The following is a 19,295-nucleotide window of genomic DNA, read 5'->3' on the forward strand; positions in this document are numbered from 1 at the left end:
CTGATATTATTAAGCACAGCCCCAGATGGATCAAGATCAGTCATCTCCTTCAAAGAGAGTTCACACAAAACAATGAACAGAGGCTCAATTTAAAAACAGATACCTCTCTTTGCCAAGTCAGTTAGAGGTCTAATTAATCCATGAAGCCAAGTTCTATATAGTTGTCCCTTTAGAACAAGTGATGGTGATACTGTACATAAAAGAATACTACTTAGAGCTTTACCTACTTCACATCTCATGCTAGCATTTAAATAAAAATGAATAGGAAGACATGGCAGGGTGTTTTATCAAATATATTTTATAAGATATTTAAAAAATGGAAACAAAACAGGCTACAAAAGATGCCACAACGTACTTACATAAAATCTCTAAATTGCCACAAGGACCAAGTCAAAGGCAGTATTATCTAAGCACCAATATAATGTGTGAGGTTTTATACACACGTGACTGCCTTCTGTTGTTACGAAGGGAGCTGAAGACTTAAATCTCGAGATCTATGTATGTATTTCTAATAAGCTTACTTTGAGCTATGAGTTTCCATTACAAAATTTTGTATTCTGAAAAATTCTAGTAAATCCTAACAAAATAAGCATACGCTAGAGGTATAATTTACAACTATGCTGTTCAATACAGTGGCCACTAGTCACATGTAGCTACTGAGCACATGAAATAGTCCAAATTGAGATGCATATAAAATGCCCACAGATTTAGAAAACGTAGCACAAAAAATGTAAATTATCACTTGTAAATTTTTATAACAATATTGAAATAATATTTTGGATATATTGAGCCCGAGAAAATTCATATTTACAATACATATTAGTATTTATATATTAAATACACTATTACTTGTATTATTTAACATTAAATATATAGTATTAAAATTCATTTAACTTATTTCTTTTTACATTTTAAATGTAGCTGGTTGATTGTGGATCATGTTTTATTTCTTTTAGTGCTGATCTCAGATATAAATGCCGATTTGATACAGTAAGTAGATTCCATGGAACTATTAGTTAAATCTAGCTGGTCTAAATTTCACCTTATTCCTAGCAAAAAGGAGAAAAAAGAGTATTATCTCAGCTATCATGTCAGAGCCACTATATGAAACCATAAAAGTAGTAAGTTGGAAGCAGAGTCCACAACACATCAGCAGATAAAAATGAACCATTCTTTCTCAAAAAGTAGTAAAACCAACATATACCTGGTCAAATCTTATTAATTTAAAACCTCATTTTAAGATACTTTGCTTTAAGGTATACAATATAATTTTAAAACCTACAGAGACAAAAAGTAACTGAAAAACAATATCAAAGTAGCAATAATTGAAGAGGGAAACTAAGCATACATGACTCAATATAAGAAACATGCCAATTCTCTTAATATAAATTTATAAACAATGCAATTCCAATAAGTATTCCAACATTTTTTAACTTGATTCAATGATGTACTCATAAATTCAAATAGAAAAATACACCTATGGGGGGAAAAACAAAAACAAACAAACAAAAAAACCCAGAAAAACCTAGAGAAAAGAGCAAAGAAAATGGGACAGCTAAGATAATATTTTTTATTATGTTGCAATAAAGGAATTTGATACCAGGAGCTAAAATGGACCAAAATAAAGAGAGGTGGGAGGGAAGGGAAAGAGAGACTGACTCCAGAAAACAACTCAAATATATACATAAGGAAGCACCTCAAATCAGTGTGGGAGGAAAGGATTATTAAATACATGGTTATTATGTCAGGTAAATAATTTGAGGAAAAAATTAGATCCAGGACTCACATTTCACCACAAAGTAAATACCACAGGAATTACTAATATAACTGTTAAAATGAAACCCAAAAGTACTAAAAGAAAAACATAATTGAAAAATTATCTTGAAATGAAAAATATGACAGTAAAGCAGAAATTTAAAAAGACAAAGATTATACTTCATAAAAATTAACTTACATACTGCTAAAGCACTACAAAGTTAAGACAAACTATGAATGAGGAAAAAGGTAATATCTTTAACATATAAGTTCTTAAACTTCAATACAAAACTTTATAAACAATTCAGAAAAAAATCACTACATTTACCAAAATATGTTCAACTTAATAAAGCAATGTAAACTTAAAAACTTTTTACATTCTATATTCATAAGGATGAAGAAAAATGCTATGCAATGCTGCAAAAGGGATAAACAGGCACTCTCATTCACTTTCAGTAGGAGTGTAAACCAGTATAATCTTTCTAGCAATTTTCAAATATGTATCAAAAGTCATAGAAAGATATATATTTTTTACCCAGAAATTCTACATCTAGGGACTTTGAAAAAACCATCAGAAAGGTGTACAAAAAGATACAAAGATGCTTGTTCAAGAGTTTAAAAAAACTGAAATGACCTAAATGTCCACCCATAGGGTTCTTTAGTAAGTTATTCTGTACTAACATAAAAATGCTAAGCTGTCATAAAATTAATAAAATTGATCTGTTCATTCAACAAAGATTTACTGAGCTGCTACCCAGTGTCAAGCACTATTCCAGGCATAAAGGATAAAACTAGCAACAGACAAAATTTGCACAAATCTATATTGGCACAGATATCCATAAAAATTACTAAAAATAATGCAGATTACCTCATTCTTCCTAACAAATATATATTTTCTGGAAAACAGAAAAGATGTATACTAAAATTCTAACATTGTAAATATATAAATTTATATGAAGTATATAAAATTTTATAATCACAATGTGATTTGGATGGCATAGTTTGAGATGAATTTTACTCTCTCCTGCAAGACTTTTTGAAGCATGAGTTTTTCCCAGTGAGCAGGTAGTACTTCTATCAAGACTAAAGTTAAGCTCTTCCATTAAAAACAAAGCTCAGAGTAATCCATTCATTTAGCAAATACAGAGTGGTGGCTATGTGGCAGACAAAACTAGGTGTAGAGGGTACAGCAATGAACAAATCTCACAAAAACGCTCCTTTAGTGGTGCTAAGGTTTCAGTAGGAGGGTACCAAGCACATCTAGATTTAGTTCCGAGTATTTTACAAATTAGATTATAAGGCATTTTCATCTTTAGGGCATAGATTCATTCATTTGACCAATGCTTGTGCTCCTACTATGTGCCAGGCAATGTCCTCATGGGGAGCAATATATCAGTGGACAAACCAGACAAAAACCCCTGCCCTTAGGGAGCTTACTACCTGGAGAATACAACCATTGGAAGGTCTGGGTTCCTTTCACTATAGAGGTAAAGAACGAAGGGGAAAGCGGTGGCCTTCATGTCACTGACATTCTAATGAAACCATGTGAATAGAGATCCACACAGCAAACATTTCATTAACTTCAAAAGCATTCTCTGACCTACACAAACGTTCCCATAGCTGTAACATAGGTACATGCTTCAACTCTGTTTTTGAACTGACAGAAAAAAAAAAAAAAAACCATGAATGCTGCACTGAAGATACAAAACCTAAAATAATTAGTTCTAATACACTTATATCTCCAAAATTACACTAAGTAAAATGACACCTATTTTGAGACTTTCAAATATTGATGACATGCTGTATCGCTATACTCATACACACCGTCTCACACAGTGCTACTTCAGGTATAAGGTATACCTGAACTCATCTCCATGTTTCCTTTGGGACTTCCTTCATTCACCACATCCTTTTGTCCCACCACCCATTTAGCTGGCACAAAGCTGGTGCATAATAAGTGGTTTTTAAAGCAACAAAAACCTTAGTCATCTTTTACCTAGAATAGCCTCCTAAGATTTTTATTTTATTTATAAAATTTATAAATTATTTTATTTATAAAATTTATAAAAATTGCTTTTTATTCCTTTTGTTACCTTTTATGTAAATAAAACATAGTATTCTACATAGTTAAAACATTTTAGAGTTGCCATTTAGAAAAACAATTCCTAAAACAACTTCTGGACACATCGCTTAGCACATATTTTACATAATAAAATAAATGTCGTTATATTTTAGCATTATAGTATTCAACAGAAGAAAACGCAAACCACTGGATAAGTATGTGAAGTTTTTCTGTGTGTGCAATTCTTTAGTTTTGAACAATTTAATCCTTATTATATGTAAAGTAGGAGCTCCAGAGCAGTTTCTATTTTATCCAAGCAAGAGCCTTTGGTAATCTGAGAACTTCACTGTGACTGATTCTGTTGCCTGCCTGATATAGTTTGGCTGTGTCCCCACCCAAATCTCTTGAATTGTAGATCCCACAAATCTCACATGTCATGGAGGAACCCAGTAGGAGGAAATTGAATCATGGGGACAGGTCTTTCCCATGTTGTTCTCGTGATAGTGAATAAGTCTCACAAGATCTGATAGTTTTATAAATGGAAGTTCCCCTGCACAAGCTCTCTCTGCCTGCTGCCATCCATGTAAGATCTGACTTACTCCTCCTTGCCTTCCGCCATGATTATGAGACCTCCCCAGCCATGTAAGTCCATTAAACCTCTTTCTTTTGTAAACTGCCCAGTCTCGGGTACGCCTTTAAGTGTGGAACTCCCTAGAGACTTGTTGAATGGCTTTGACCAAAATGCTGATAATGATACGGACAATGAAATCCAAGCTGAGGTAGTCTCAGATGGAGATGAGGAATTTGTTGCAAACTGCAGCAAAGGTGACTCTTGTTATGTTTTAGCAGAGACTGGCAACATTTTCTCCCCACCCAAGAGATTTGTGGAACTTTGAACTTGAGAGGGATAGTTTAGGGTATCTGGTAGAAGAAATTTCTAAGCAGCAAAACATTCAAGAGATGACTTAGGTGCTTTCAAAGGCATTCAGTTTTAAAAGGGAAGCAGAGCATAAAATTTTGGAAAATTTGCAGCCTAACAATGCGATATAAAAGAAAATTCCATTCTGTGAGGAGAAATTCAAGCTGTAGAAATGTGCATAAGTAAGAGGAGCTGAATGTTAATCACCAAGACAATGGGGAAAATGTCTCCAGGGCATATCAGAGACATCGTGGCAGCTCCTTCCATCGCAGGCCTAGAAGTTTAAGAGGAAAATACGGTTTCATGGGCTGAGCCCAGGGCCCCTCTGCTATGTGCAGTCTAGGGACTTGGTGCCCCTTGTCCCAGCCACTCTAGCTGTGACTAAAAGGGGCCAAGGTACAGCTCAGACTGCTGCTTCAAAGAGTGCAAGCCCCAAGCCTTGGCTGCTTCCACGTGGTGTGGAGCCTGCAGGTGCACAGAAGTCAAGAACTGAGGTTTAGGAACCTCTGCCTAGATTTCAGAAGATGCATGGAAACGCCTGGATGCCTGGACAGCAGTCTGCTGCAGGGGCAGGGCCCTCATAGAGAACCTCTGCTAAGGCAGTATGGAAAGGAAATGTGGGGTCAGAGCCCCCACACAGAGTCCCTACTTGGGCACTGCCTAGTAGAGCTGTGAGAAGAGGGCCACCGTCCTCTAGATCCCAGAATGGTAGATCCACCACCAACTTGCACCGTGCATCTGGAAAAGCCACACTCAATGCCAGTCTGTGAAAGCAGCCAGGAGGGGGACTGTACCATGCAAAGCCACAGGGGCGGAGCTGCCTGAGACCATGGGAACCCCCCTCTTGCACTGGCATGACCTGGATGTGAGACATGGAGTCAAAGGAGATCATTTTGGACCCTTAAGATTTGACGGCCCTGCTGGATTTTGGACTTGCATGGTGCCTGTAGCCCCTTCCTTTTGGCCAATTTCTCCCATTTGGAATGGCTGTATTTACCCAATGCCTGTACCCTCAATGTATCTAGGAATTAACTAACCTGAGTCTGATTTTACAGGCTCATAGGCAGAAGGGACTTGCCTTGTCTCAGATGAGATTTTGGACTGTGAACTTTTGAGTTAATGCTGAAATAAGACTTTGGGGGACTGTTGGGAAGGATGATTGGTCTTGAAATGTGAGGACATGAGATTTGGCACAGGCCAGTTGGTGGAATATGGTTTGGCTGTGTCCCCACCCAATCTCATGTTGAATTGTAACTCCCACAATTCTCATGTGTCATGGGAGGAACCTGGTGAGAGGTAATTGAATCATGGGGGTTGGTCTTTCCCATGCTGTTCTTGAGATAGTGAATAAGTCTCATGAAATCTGATGGTTTTAAAAATGAGAATTTCCCTACACAAGCTCTCTCTCTTTGCCTGCTGCCATCCACGTAAGATATGACTTGCTCCTCCTTGCCTTCTGCCATGATTGTGAGGCCTCCCAGACATGTGAAACTGTAAATCCATTAAACCTCTTTCTTTTGTAAATTGCCCAGTCTTGGGTACGTCTTTATTGGCAGTGTGCAAATGGACTAATACACTGCCCAATAACCATACACCCTTTTCCTTTTGTAACACAGCACTGGGTAATGTGTCCACCTGGAAATTTCCATTTCCCAGCTTGCCCTGCAAATGGAAACCAATGTAAAATAAGCATTAGCTTTTGTGTGGCGCTTTCTGGAAAACCTGTTTGTCTTTCACCCTTCCATTTTCTCCTGGCTAAAACTATTGTACATGATGGCTGGCACCCCAGCAACCATGCTGTGACTTTATGGAAGTCAAACTCTCAGGACGGTGAAGCAGAAAGGCACAAGGAGTCAACATCCCTTATGACTTTGTGTAGCAAGCACAGCCAACCCTGACCGTCTACCTCCATACTAGTTTTACAGGAGTGAGAAAAACTATTTAGTGTAAGCTACCATTATTTCAGTCTGTTTCCAGATTACAAATGCTAAGTGCAAACACCCATTTGATTTATCTGGGGCAGGTAAATAAAGAGACCTAAAATTCTTAGTCTTCTGCTTTACCTATTCTTGCCTTCTGGCAAATTTTTCCACTATCGGATTTCAACTATTGTTTCTCAACTCAAGATTCCCAAGTTTGAGGTTTCCCACATCTCATCTCAAAATTTCCAACTACCTTTGAAACATGTCCATTTAGATGTCCCAGTTACCTCAAAATTTGAATTAGTATAATCTCTTATTTTATTAATCCTTCTTCCCAATTTCCTTATTGTTTAATAGATTTTCTCAACCAATCAAGTTCAAGACTGTAATGGAAATTTCTTCAAAATGTGTTTCACCAGCACCAGGATATCTTGGGAGGCTCATTAACAAGGTGAATCCCCAGGCCCACCACAGATTTACTCAACTAAATCTTCACGAGCCAGCCCAATATGATCCCTAGTAATTTATGAACACATTACCAATATGTTATTACCAATGAAATATCAATATGCTATTCCCAATAAGATCCATGGTAACTTATTAACATTAGAATTCTAAATTATTGCTTCAGAATTGCCTTTTAAAAAAAGTCTTTCTCTCTCCTGCCCTATGTTTACTAAATATTCACTAAATAGCAAAGTCCTATAATATGATTGATATAATTTGTCTGTGTCCCCACCCAAATCTCATCTTAAATTGTAGTTCCCATAATCCCCAAGTGTTGTGGAAGAGACCTGGTGGGAGGCAACTGAATTATGGGGGCAGGTCTTTCCTGTGTTGTTCTCATGATAGTAAGTCTCATGAGATCTGATGGTTTTATAAAAGGCAGTTCCCCTGCACACGCTCTCTTGCCTTTGCTCCTCCTTCACCTTCTGCCATGACTGTGAGGCCTCCCCAGCCATGTGAAACTCTGAGTCCATTAAACCTTTTTTTCTTTATAAATTACCCAGTCTTGGGTATGTTTTTATTAGCAGCCTAAGACAAGACTAATATAATGACCTTTGTGACCTCATTTCCTACTATTCTTCCTCTCACTACTCCTAATTCCAGATTCTCTCCTACCTTGGGGCATTTGCTCTGGCTGGAACACCCTTCCCCCGATCCCTACCAGGCCAACTTTCTTATTTCCTTCATGCCAACTTTTCAATGAGGACTAGCCTAACTAACCTGCTTAAAATTGCAATCCGTCCACCCACCTTAAACATTTCGCTTTCTCTTCATTTTCCTCATAGCATTTACCACACAACAAACTCTATAATTAGCGTATTTTGTATGTGTTTTGTCTCCTGCCTCACTAGAAAGTAAGCACCTCCAGGGCCACACTTTTCCTCTTCTGTTAACTGAAGTATCCCAAGTGCCTGTCTGTAACAGTAGTTGAAATTCAGTAGACAACTGCTGAATTAGCTAATGATTCAGTCAGAAATCTGATTCCTCCCTTCCCATTCTCACTGTTCCACTCCAATACTAATTCTGACTTTTGTCATTTTAAGACTGTTTTGCAACAGTCTATCTACAATACCCTTTCCTCCAAACCAGCCAACACACTTCCAGACTTACTAAGTTACTATTTTCAGGATGTCCCTCCCTTATAATGATGTGGCACCCAACTGGCCCTGTTAGATATTATATATTGGAATTACACTTAAATAAGAAATTAGATTCAATGAACTCTACGATCCTGTTCATATATTTGGTCCTGTGTCCAAATGACTCACCTTGGCATTTAAAATGCTCTGTAATCTGGCAGTAGTCTACCTATCCAAACTTACAGCCTACTCCTTCCAAGTTTCCCTATGCTCTCGGCCAATTTCCTTAAGAACTCTGATATAAGCCGTGTTCACTTTCTCCATTTGTTCATATCATGACCGTCTTCAACACTCTCCTAACTATAGAAATAGATGTCAGTATCCTTTAGGATCCTGCTGCTTAGACTGTGATCTGCAGGCCAGCATCCTTCAGCATTACCTGTGAGCTTGTCAGAAATGTAGCAACTCTGGCCCGACTCCAGACTTCCTGAATCAGATTCTGCATTTAACAAGATCCTCAGGTGATTCCTATGAACCTTCGAGTTTGAGAAGCACTGTTTGAGGGCTCATCTCAAATCACACCTCAATGAAATGTTCACTCGGCAGACCTCATGTTCAGGAATAAGTATGTACTAAATTCCTAATCTTCCACAGGTCCTGCGTCCCCCCACGGCATGCACAATGTTCCATTAACAACATCCCCTCTTAGACTATTTATTCCCTTTTAAGTCCTTTCTCCTCAGTTTGGTTGTAAACAACTTACAGGCATGACAGTCATACATCTGGCCAATCTGGATGCAGGGAACAGAAACCCATTCAAGTCATTTCAAGGTGGGGGAAAAAGAGCTTATTTTAATGCTACTTGGGAACTAGGGCTATAAAATTCGGGGAGGGCAGGCTTCAAGGTCTGGCCACCCTCTCTCAGGATCTGTATCTGCCCATCAATTCCATTCTCTTTGCTATCTCTCTACTCACCCAGTTTCTGCTTTCTTCTATCAGCAGCATTCCCATGACCTATTATGGCCATCCATTCTCTCCCCTACCAGCCTATTTACCTCTGTTCCCTTCTGCTTTGACTCTAAATCTCTAACTTTAAGGTTTCCGAGAGAGATGATTAACACAGAGACTCTTTTTGAGCCAAACCACAAGGTTACAAGTGTCTGAGTCACATAAGAATTGGTTGCCCCTGGGTCAGGAGCCAACCATAGTCCAATCAGCTGAGGCCAAAAAGGCTGCAGTTCAGAACAAGGCCATCTAGGCAGCATGGGCCTCTCTCAAAGGAGAATATTCCTTAGGAAAGGTAGGACTATATTTCTTAGGAAAGAAAAGTGTGGGCAGAGCAGGCAATGAGCTACAACGCCAGCCCCACAGAATCATCATTTGTCTTCACCACCGTCCCAAGCACAATGCTGAAGCTATAATAACTGGAATCAACCAATATCAGGGGAAAGAGTTATTCACCAAGCACCACTATGGCCCTGACACTGTGCTGGCCGCACACGGAATACGAAGATTAAACAAGCGGCAGTCCTTGTTTTCCCAGAGTTCTTAATCCAAATGTGTCACTGAACTAGTTACTTGACCTTGAGCAAATTACTAAACCATAATGGGCCACAGTTTCCTCAACTATCAGATGGCACTCCACCTTCACCAACCTCCAGGAGCGTTGTAAGGTTCCATAAGGTAATCATTGTAAAAGTACTTTGAAAAATACACAAGTCAATCAAGAACAGTACTGCAGCCCTGTAATTCCCTCACATGCCACAGGTTTTGCAGTGCTCTCAGATTTTTTCTCTTCCCCCTATTTCCCACAATATATGACCCATCAATTACTGTTATTTAAAAGAACACCACCAACTATTACCGTTATGTTTTCATACCTCTATGACTAATTTCACTCAGAAGTGTAAAAAAAATGAATTTTTAGTGTGCATTTTAAAAATATTATAATGTATTCAACTGTGTTATGTAAAACTATAATGCCCTATATATTTTTTGGCGTATTACAAGACAGTGTGTACCAAATTCCTATGTAGTACACAGGCCAGTTTTGACTCTTGTGTGGCCTTCTCCCCACAGCAGTTTCATTTAATACTTCCGAAATACTGCAATCAGAAAATTTCAGGGACCCTATTTTTGCAGGGAGACCCTAAGGAGAAAAAATGACCTGTCTCCACCCCTGAAATCCAATTCTCCTAACTTATATATCTTTTTTTTTTTTTCTAAAACCACTTTACCACCGTCTTACATTAAAAGATGGAGGTGGGGAGGAAGAGCGGGAATCAGTGATGATGGCAAGATAGATTTCTGAAAAACATGTTATTCCACCCTTTGCAGGATTCAAGTACAGGTTTATGGGAGAAGACAAACAAACCTTGGGATATTTATGGTCTTGGTTTTGACGCGAGCAAAATCAAATAATATTTACAGAGTGCCTGCCACATGGCAGGCAGGATGTTGATGGCTCCTCGGATACGATGAAGAGTCTGGGCCCTGGGAAAGCTTACTTGCTTCTACCCCGGAGCATCTGTTGCTCAGTGTTGACAACTGTGGCCATTCAAGAGCTGGCCCCAGGTGGAGCAAAGAAAACAGCTTCCACCTGGCTAAAAAGTCAGGTCAGCTGGTGGAAGTGAGGGTTTCGGGTAAAAGGGAAACAAAAACGAAACCTCAGACGCGAGCCGGTGGGACTCCGCTGCGGGAGGCAGAATTGCAGAAGCTGTAATGCAGGGGACCCACTCAGCACCCGACCCCTATGCAGGCTCCACGCGCTCCGAGAGGCAAGGGACTACGGATCAAAGGATTCTGCAGCCCGGGAAAAGCAAACTCGCTTCGCTGGGAGCTCAGATAGGGGGTTGCAAAACGGTGGGCGCTGGAGACAGAGGCAGCGGGCTGGGGATCTGCTCACATAGGATGGAGAAGCTGAGTGGAAATCGAGCTGGTGGGGAGGGAGGTGGGCAGGGCGAGTGCTCTCAGTGACTGCGGTGCTAAGCACGCCTCGGGGCTCCCGCCGAGAACACCCATTCGAAGGTACTGGAGCCTGGAAAGGGTCTACGAGTGCACTGTGGGCAGCGCGGGGGGAAGGGTCCACTAGGGGCTGGGCGCGACAGTCGGACTGCCGACGGGGAAGAGGTGGGATGCGGTCTCTTCCAGGATAAACACACACACTCACACGCACACTCGCCGCCCGACCCCGGGTTAGCCCCGAGCCTCAGCGGCCCCTCACCCTCGGCGCGGGAGCGGATCTCCGACACGGTCCTCCGCATGGTGGGCATCGCGGCGGCGGCTGCAGGTGGGTCCTCAGCCCGGACTCTGCACCTGTCACCTCGCGGTACGCGCTGGAGACCCGGCTGCGCCGCGCAGAGCGCTCAGCTGCAGCCTGGGCAGCGCCACCCACCTAGGGCAGAACCGCCGCCGGGCGCGGCCCCCGCCCGCCGACAAGAGGAGAAAGGCGGCGGTGGCGGCGTCCGCAGAGGTAGGCTAGCTCTCGCTGCAGCCGCGTAGGGGCGGCTCGGCGAGGGGCGGAGCTCGGACGCCGGCGCCGGGGGTGGGGCCTGCGGGGCGAGCGCTCCCCCACCCGCGGCCGCTCTGCTAGGAAGGCTGGTGAGGGGCGGGGAGAGCTAGGGGGAGCCTCCTTCGCCCCGCCCCTCCCCGCTTCGGACCGTATCACGACTCAAAGGGGGGGATCAGCTCTTAACCTCTTTAGTCCTCGAGCGTTTTCGCTCCGCCTGGCGGAGTTAGTTGACCCGGTCCCTCCTCCAGGCTACTCGGACTCTCTCACGTCTTGCTCAGAAAGGAAAGAATGCTCCGGCTGCTGCATTCTCACGAATTCCCTCCCGCTACCCCTGGCTTTTGATCGCAGTGGAGCCGCCCGTCGTCCGGAAAGTGCTGTTGGGTCTGAGCGGGCAGGCGAAAGCGAAAGGGTCTGGGACTACAAGGTTTAGCTCCTAGCCAGAGCAGGGTAAAGGAACGACTGTTCACCGTCTGGGTGTAATTCTAACCTCTCTGCACGCCCAGCCTGACTCGTGGCCTGAGTCGCACTTGTCCTCCTGCCTCACCCACTAGCAACAGGCTGCGAGGTCGGGAGGCCCCGGGTGTCCATGGTCCGTGGGTCTTGGGTGCATCTGGGGCCCGCCTGCAAGTGGGCCCAGTGCATCTCCCTAGTTCAGGCTCTGCAGCCTGACAAGGCACTGGAATTGCAATTAAGCCAACTAAGTATTGGCCCTGGTGGTTCACAAAAGACTTTTTTTCTTTTAGTTAAATCTGCATAAAGTTGGATGCAGTCGTTTTATCTGCAAAGGGGAGAGGAATCTTTGTATAAAATCCATAAATACGTTAAATTTTAATTTGCCGATGTCCTTCAGACTGTCATAGCCTCATTACCGAGGCTACCTTGTATACCGAGATCTATGCTAACAAGTTGTCAAAACAAGTATTTCAAACTTCAAGTTAAGATGTAAGGTTTTGTGCTGTTTCTGGCAGGAAAGCAATAAACCAGAAACAATAAATTAGAAGGAATTTGCTTCTTCCCTCATTTCATGCTCTTCCTCCAGCAACCAGCGAAAGAGATCCTCATATAGAGGCCTTTTATTTGAGATCTTTTCACCTCCTGAAGCGAGAGAGCTGGAGAAGTTTGACCTGAGAGAGAAGTGATTATTTCCAAGACTCAGGAAAAAATGAAATAAAATCTGCTAATAGCGTCCTATCTCCATTTGTGGTATTTTTTCTGCTCCCTGCAGGTAGCACTTGCTAATCAGAGCCCTGCCCTACATTAATACTCAGTCAGGCATTCAATGCATATTTATGAAGAGCCCACTCTAGTTGGCTCTGATTCAGAGACTGGAATTAGAACAAAGGAAATGTATTCTCAGTGTTCATGGAACATCTCAGGGTAAAGCAGGACTCAACAATAAATGAATGTATCTCTGTTTCAGTGATAGTCATGATTTAGAAGTATGGTCTTCTGAACGTAAAAAATGAACACAGCTTTTTCTGGACTGTCATCACTGGCCATTTTTATTTCTTCCAAGGCCCAGGGTCTCCTTGTATAAAGCAGGCTTTCTCTGGCTTAACGAACATAAGTCTGAAACAAATTAAAGGGCTAATATAGCAAGGAAAATAGTAGAAATAATAATCAGTTTTAGAAGCAAACAGAAACTGGAGGAAATGCAGTGCTTTTCTGACTAACATGTTAGGTGTAGTTCTATATGAAGCCATAACCAGTTCTTATTAAAAATCAGTGCGCAGCAGCATGACGATAGTTGATTTATTTGTAATTCCTAATTAGTCCTCAGAAGGAGTTGAGGTTCAATTCTGCTTATTTACAAATAATAACTGAAGGAAGTTCCAGAAGTTACCTCTGTTTTCTACAGAGCAATCCATTTTTTACATGTGTCCCATTGACTCATCAGAAAAGTTGAAAACATTCATACAGGAAACAAGTCATTTATACAGAGAAGAATATTGCATGACATAGTCTATAGATTACCGTGTGTCCTTTCCCAGATATTATCACTTTATCCATAATGGCAAGCGTATCCCAACTACCTTGTTTCTTAAAAACCACTCATTCCTGATTGCTAGAAATCACACGTTTTTATTGGTTCAGAACTTGATTGAACTTGAGGATTGCACTAATCTGCATCTGCTTGATTTTAAGGCTCTTAGATCTTCTCACCTTCTATTGTGTGAGAAGTGCAATGTGCCAGCCCCTGGCAGGGAACTCTGGTTCCAGCCACATGACTTTGTCACAGAATCTGTAGTAGAATTAAGATGTCAGCAAGATCATTTAAAAACTTTCAGGTCATATGACTATACTGCTGACAGACTTAGAAGGAAGAGGGTTATTTAAGGACATCTTCTCTAAGAACCAGGTTTTATCCTCCACAAAATATACATTGAATACATAACATGTGTGAGGTGCTGAGCCAGAGAACTAGGTTATAGAGGCACTTAATGAAAGCTAACCAGCAGTAGCAACAAGATGGCTAATATGTCATGCCAAATAGACAAGCAACAACTATGGACTTTGAGAGAAGTTAAGTTTCTAAGAGCTGGGGTGATCAACATTGTTGAGCTAGATCTTAAAGTAGGAGTTATTTCTATAGATATAAAAAGGAGACCTCTTTCTAGTGGGAATGCTTGGTAGTCATTGTTTAATGAATGTTTAAGGTCATTGGAGTGATAGAGGAGCATATATATTTGGCAGGAACAAAGAGACTGACTTGACTACAATGAAGGTTTTTCATTGGGAATCCATGTATGGAGACTAAAGGTGCCAGATTTGGGAGAGTCTGAAATGTCATCTTAGGATATTTTTGTTTCCTAATGAGCCTTCTAAATGAATGGTGTTAGGAATTCCAATGTGCCCACTTTTAAGCTTTTTTTTTTTTTTTTGACATTTTCCCTTGAATTTTGCCACAAATTTTCCTCAACTTTACTAAGTAAATTATGTTCTGATATAATGAACATTGTGTGGCAGATGTTCATTACATTCCCAGTAGCTGTGCCATGTAGGACTAAATGGGAAAACATGTCCTTAGCTTTCTCTTTGAATTAGGATGGCTGTTTTATTAAGTAATTAGATAAAATAAAAGTATGTGTAAATACATCTACTCTGTTCTGTCATAGCAGGGTGTGGACATCAATGGAACTTCAATGGCCTAAAGAGTTAGGTTTAAACTTCAATCAAATCAGAGGTGACTGTCACGTACCCAGAGTCAGGTAAATGATAGTTGAAATTACAAAGAAAAAAATACAGTACAATAAAAGAACTAAGAGGATGTCACTACTAGAACCAAACAGATTGGAAATCAAGTTTTCATGCTAAGAAAATTAAATAGAAAGAAGAGTCTTTTCAACAAAGGATGTTGGGGCAACTGGATATCCACATGTCAAAGAAAAAAGTTGGACCCCTGCCTTGTACCATACACAAAAACTAACTCAAAATGGATCAAACACCCAAAAAGTAAAAGTTAAATTAACTATAAAACTCTTCAGAGAAAAATAGTAAATATTTATTAACTTAGATAATAGTTTCTTACATATGGCATCAAAAGCACAAACAACAAAACAAAAAATAGATAAATTGCACATCATCAAAATTAAAAACTTTTGGCTGGACACGGTGGCTCATGGCATCAAAAGCACAAACAACCAAAGAAAACATAGATAAATTGCACGTCATCAAAATAAAAACTTTTGGCTGGGCATGGTGGCTCTTGCCTGTAATCCCAGCACTTTAGAGGCCCAGGCGGGCAGATCACTTGAGGTCAGGAGTTCGAGACCAACCTGGCCAACATGGTGAAACCCCGTCTCTACTAAAAATACAAATATTAGCTGGGCGTGGTGGTGGGTGCCTGTAATCCCAGCTACCTGGGAGGCTGAGGCAGGAGAATCACTTGAACCCAGGAAGCAGAGGTTGAAGTGAGCCAAAATCATGCCACTGCACTCCAGCCTGGGAGACAGAGCGAGACTCCATCTCAAAAAAAAAAAAACAAAAAACCCAAAAACTCAAACTTTTGTGCTTCCAAATACATCATTAAGAAATTGTAAAAGAACACACAGAATGGGAGAAAACTTTTGTAAACCATATAGCTGATTAGTGACTTTATCTAGATTATATAAAAAACGATTATGAGGCTGGGTGCCCTTGCTCTTGCTTGTAATCCCAGCAATTTGAGAGGCCAAGTAAGGAGGATCATTTAATCCCAAAAGTTCTAAACCAGCCTGGGCCATGTTGAGACCTTGTCTCTACAAATAATTAAAAAATTAGCTAGGTGTGATGGTGCATGCCTACGGTCCCAGCTATTTGGAGGCTGAGGTGGGAGATTCACTGAGCTGGGGTGCTTGAGGCTACAGCGAGCCAAGCCATGATTACACCACTGCACCCCAGCTTGGGAGACAAAGCAGGAACCCATCTCAAAAAGAAAAAAAAAAAAAAAGAACTATTATGATTCGCTAATAAAAAGACAACCCAATTTAAAAATGAGCAATGAGCAAAGGATCTGGATAGTTATTTCTTCAAAGCAGATATGCAAATGGCCTATAAACTCATAAAAAGATGCTCAATATCATTAGCCGTAGGGAAGTGCAAATCAAAAACCTGAGATGCCACTTCATGCTCAGTAGAATGGCTATGATCAAAAAGACAGATAATTATGTGTTAGAGAGGGTGTAGAGAAGTTGTAGCACTCCCATGCTGCTGGTGGCATGTAAATGGTGAAGCTGCTTTAGAAAATAGTCTGGCAATTCATTAAATGTTAAACATGGAGTTACCATATGGTCTAGCAATTACAGTCTTAGGTATACACCTAAGAGAAAAGTAGATGTCCACACAGAAATATATACACAAACGTTACATTATTCATAGTAGCCAGAAAGGGGAAATAATGCAAATGTCCATCAACTGATAGATAAATAAAATGTGGTATGTTCATACAATGGTATATTATACAGTAAAAAGTAATAAAATAACACATGCTATAACATGGATGACTTTGAAAACATTATGCTAAGTGAGAGAACCAGTTACAAAGGCTCACATATTGTATGATTCCAATTATATGACATGTCCAGAATAGGCAAATCTACATAAACGAAAGGATTAATGGTTGCTGAGGGATGGGGGAGGGGTGGAATGGGAGCATTGGGAGATGAAAGCTGATGCAGAGTTTCTTCTTAGGGTAATAAAAAAATTGTGATATCCATCTTCCATGTGATATACATGCACAATTCTTTGAATATACTAAGGGATTATATTCAGGTGAATTGTATGTTATGTGAATTATGTCTTAATAAAGCTGTTAAATTTTTTTTTAAATTAAATCTCCAAAGTCATCAGCCATAAAATGACCAAGTCCAGAAAATAAAAAAGAGGTATCAGAGGATATTCCTATCTTGGGAGGACGTGCACTTATTAATTACTTGATATTACCTGAGTTTGTCATTGTCTGGGACCCCCAAAATTATGAATTGGTTCCCTTTGGGAGAAACAGGTAGGTGAGAGAAGCTTGCTCACTAATTTATTATCTCACAATGCAGCTGGAAGTGCTTTGGAAACTCATGTCGTGGGGATTGTTGTAGACATGGCTGAGAACCCTGCTTGTGATTGAGATTAAGGCATGGAAAGTGGATTACCACACAACCATACAATACGTACACTAAGCAGTACTGGTCACTATACTTCCAATTCTTCTGCAGAAGCACGAAAGAAACGGGTAAATTAATCTTAAGTTTTACATAATTACATCTTTTAGTTTAAAATTTAGGTTGAGATGTAAAATTCTATGTAATAGCAAAGCTACCTGGTTATTCCAAGTGAAGATTAGGCTTTAGTATCTATAATCATGGGTGTTATATATTAATTCAATGCATAGTGTATGGTTAAAGTATCATACTGTTAGACTTGTAAGGGACTTTCTTTGCCCCAGCCTTCCTCATTTTGATTGCTCTCTTTGTGTCACCATCCTTATATGCACAACCGTCCAATACACGAGTGAGGTGTTTAGGCTATGTTCCCAGAGTGTTTCTTCATTCTATGCACATAGCTTTATCTCTACCTCTACTACCCGTGTACAAGTCACCATAATCGCTTGCCTGCCATAGCTTTCTAACGGGTTTCCCTGCTTCTATGCCTGTCTTCCATTCATCTCACAGGAGTCACCATTATTATTATTGCTTTAAAACACAAAGTAGTTCATGTTATTTCTTAAGACTCTTTGGTAGCTTCTCATGGCACTCAGGAAGAAAACCAAATCTTTATGATCCTGCCCTTGCCTGCTTCTCAGACTCATCTTCTCTAGCCCCTCATTTGTTCACAGGGCTCGGATGATTCCAGCCTACTCCAGCTAATATTGTCCCACTATCCCCAATGCTAGACACTGCCACATTGCCTTATTCTATTTTTCTCATAGTACTTATCACTATGTGGAGTTTTCTTGTTTGTTTACCTGTTTATGATAAATAGTTCTTGCTGTGTTTGTCTTGCTAATTGCAATTTGTTCAACCTTAACAACAGTGTCTGTCATACAGTCCAGGATTCATACACAGTTGTTGAATGAATGAATGTAAATGAACTGAATCCCTCAGATTGGAAACTGGAAATGAGTAGAAGGATAGGTAGTGTTTCATCCAAAGACATAATAAGTTATGTCCTTCATATTTATTGGGGTATACTATTTTGTGAGAATTATTTGCGTGAAATAATTTAGAACATTTGCTTTGGAATATTTGATATGAGCAAAACCTTGTACCACAAAAATTAATGTCAAAATTAAGTGATCAAATTTTAAAGATAAACCAATTTCAACCAAAAGTTCTAAATTTGCTGTCATTGAATAATTTAGTCACTTATTCTTACTCATAATGATAAAATCGATATTTTTCCCTCACAACTATGATTCATTTCTCATACCAGTAGTACTACTCTCTTTTCAAGCACCTTAGCAAGGTCTTAATACAAAGTTACAGTGTCTTTAATGTTATTAATTTCTTCATATACTGGGTATTTCCAACCAAAAAGTACAACAATGTTTTCTTCCATATAATTGAAAATATTCTGCTCCTGTTTAAATGAAACTAGAGTTTTAAAATGCAGTTTTGTAAGGCCAGGCGCGGTGGCTCACACTTGTAATTCCAGCACTTTGGGAGGCCGGATCCCAAAGGCGGGCGGTTCACGAGGTCAGAAGATCGAGACCATCCTGGTTAACATGGTGAAACTCCGTCTCTACTAAAAATACAAAAAAATTAGCCAGGCGCGGTGACAGGCGCCTGTAGTCCCAGCTACTCGGGAGACTGAGGCAGGAGAATGACGTGAACTCAGGAGGCGGAGCTTGCAGTGATCCGAGATTGCGCCACTGCACTCCAGCCTGGGCGACCAGTGAGACTCCGTCTCAAAAAAAATAAAAATAAATAAAAATAAAATGCAGTTTTGTATTATATGAAAGAACTCTTGAAACACATTTTTAAAGAATAAGTATCTCCAGAATATTTAAAATCAAGTTCAATTGGCACACAATCTTTTGGAGAAAAACACTTATTGAGTATTTTATTCA

General features: G+C 40.3%; 1 protein-coding gene across 3 annotated transcripts in view; it reads right to left on the minus strand.

Annotated features, from left to right (window-relative positions):
- ATP8A1 (ATPase phospholipid transporting 8A1) overlaps positions 1–11,758 on the minus strand; it is a 269,168-nt gene extending 257,410 nt beyond the window's left edge. For all 3 annotated transcript variants that reach the window (XM_033214110.1, XM_033214111.1, XM_033214109.1), the window contains exon 1: positions 11,468–11,758. In XM_033214110.1, the coding sequence (XP_033070001.1) occupies positions 11,468–11,516 (49 nt within the window). In that variant the 5' untranslated portion in view covers positions 11,517–11,758. The remainder of the gene's footprint in view (positions 1–11,467) is intronic.
- Positions 11,759–19,295: the final 7,537 nt, after the last annotated feature.

The sequence above is a fragment of the Trachypithecus francoisi genome, unplaced genomic scaffold (genome assembly GCF_009764315.1).
Source record: "Trachypithecus francoisi isolate TF-2019V2 unplaced genomic scaffold, Tfra_2.0 Lachesis_group1, whole genome shotgun sequence".
Lineage (NCBI taxonomy): Eukaryota > Metazoa > Chordata > Mammalia > Primates > Cercopithecidae > Trachypithecus > Trachypithecus francoisi.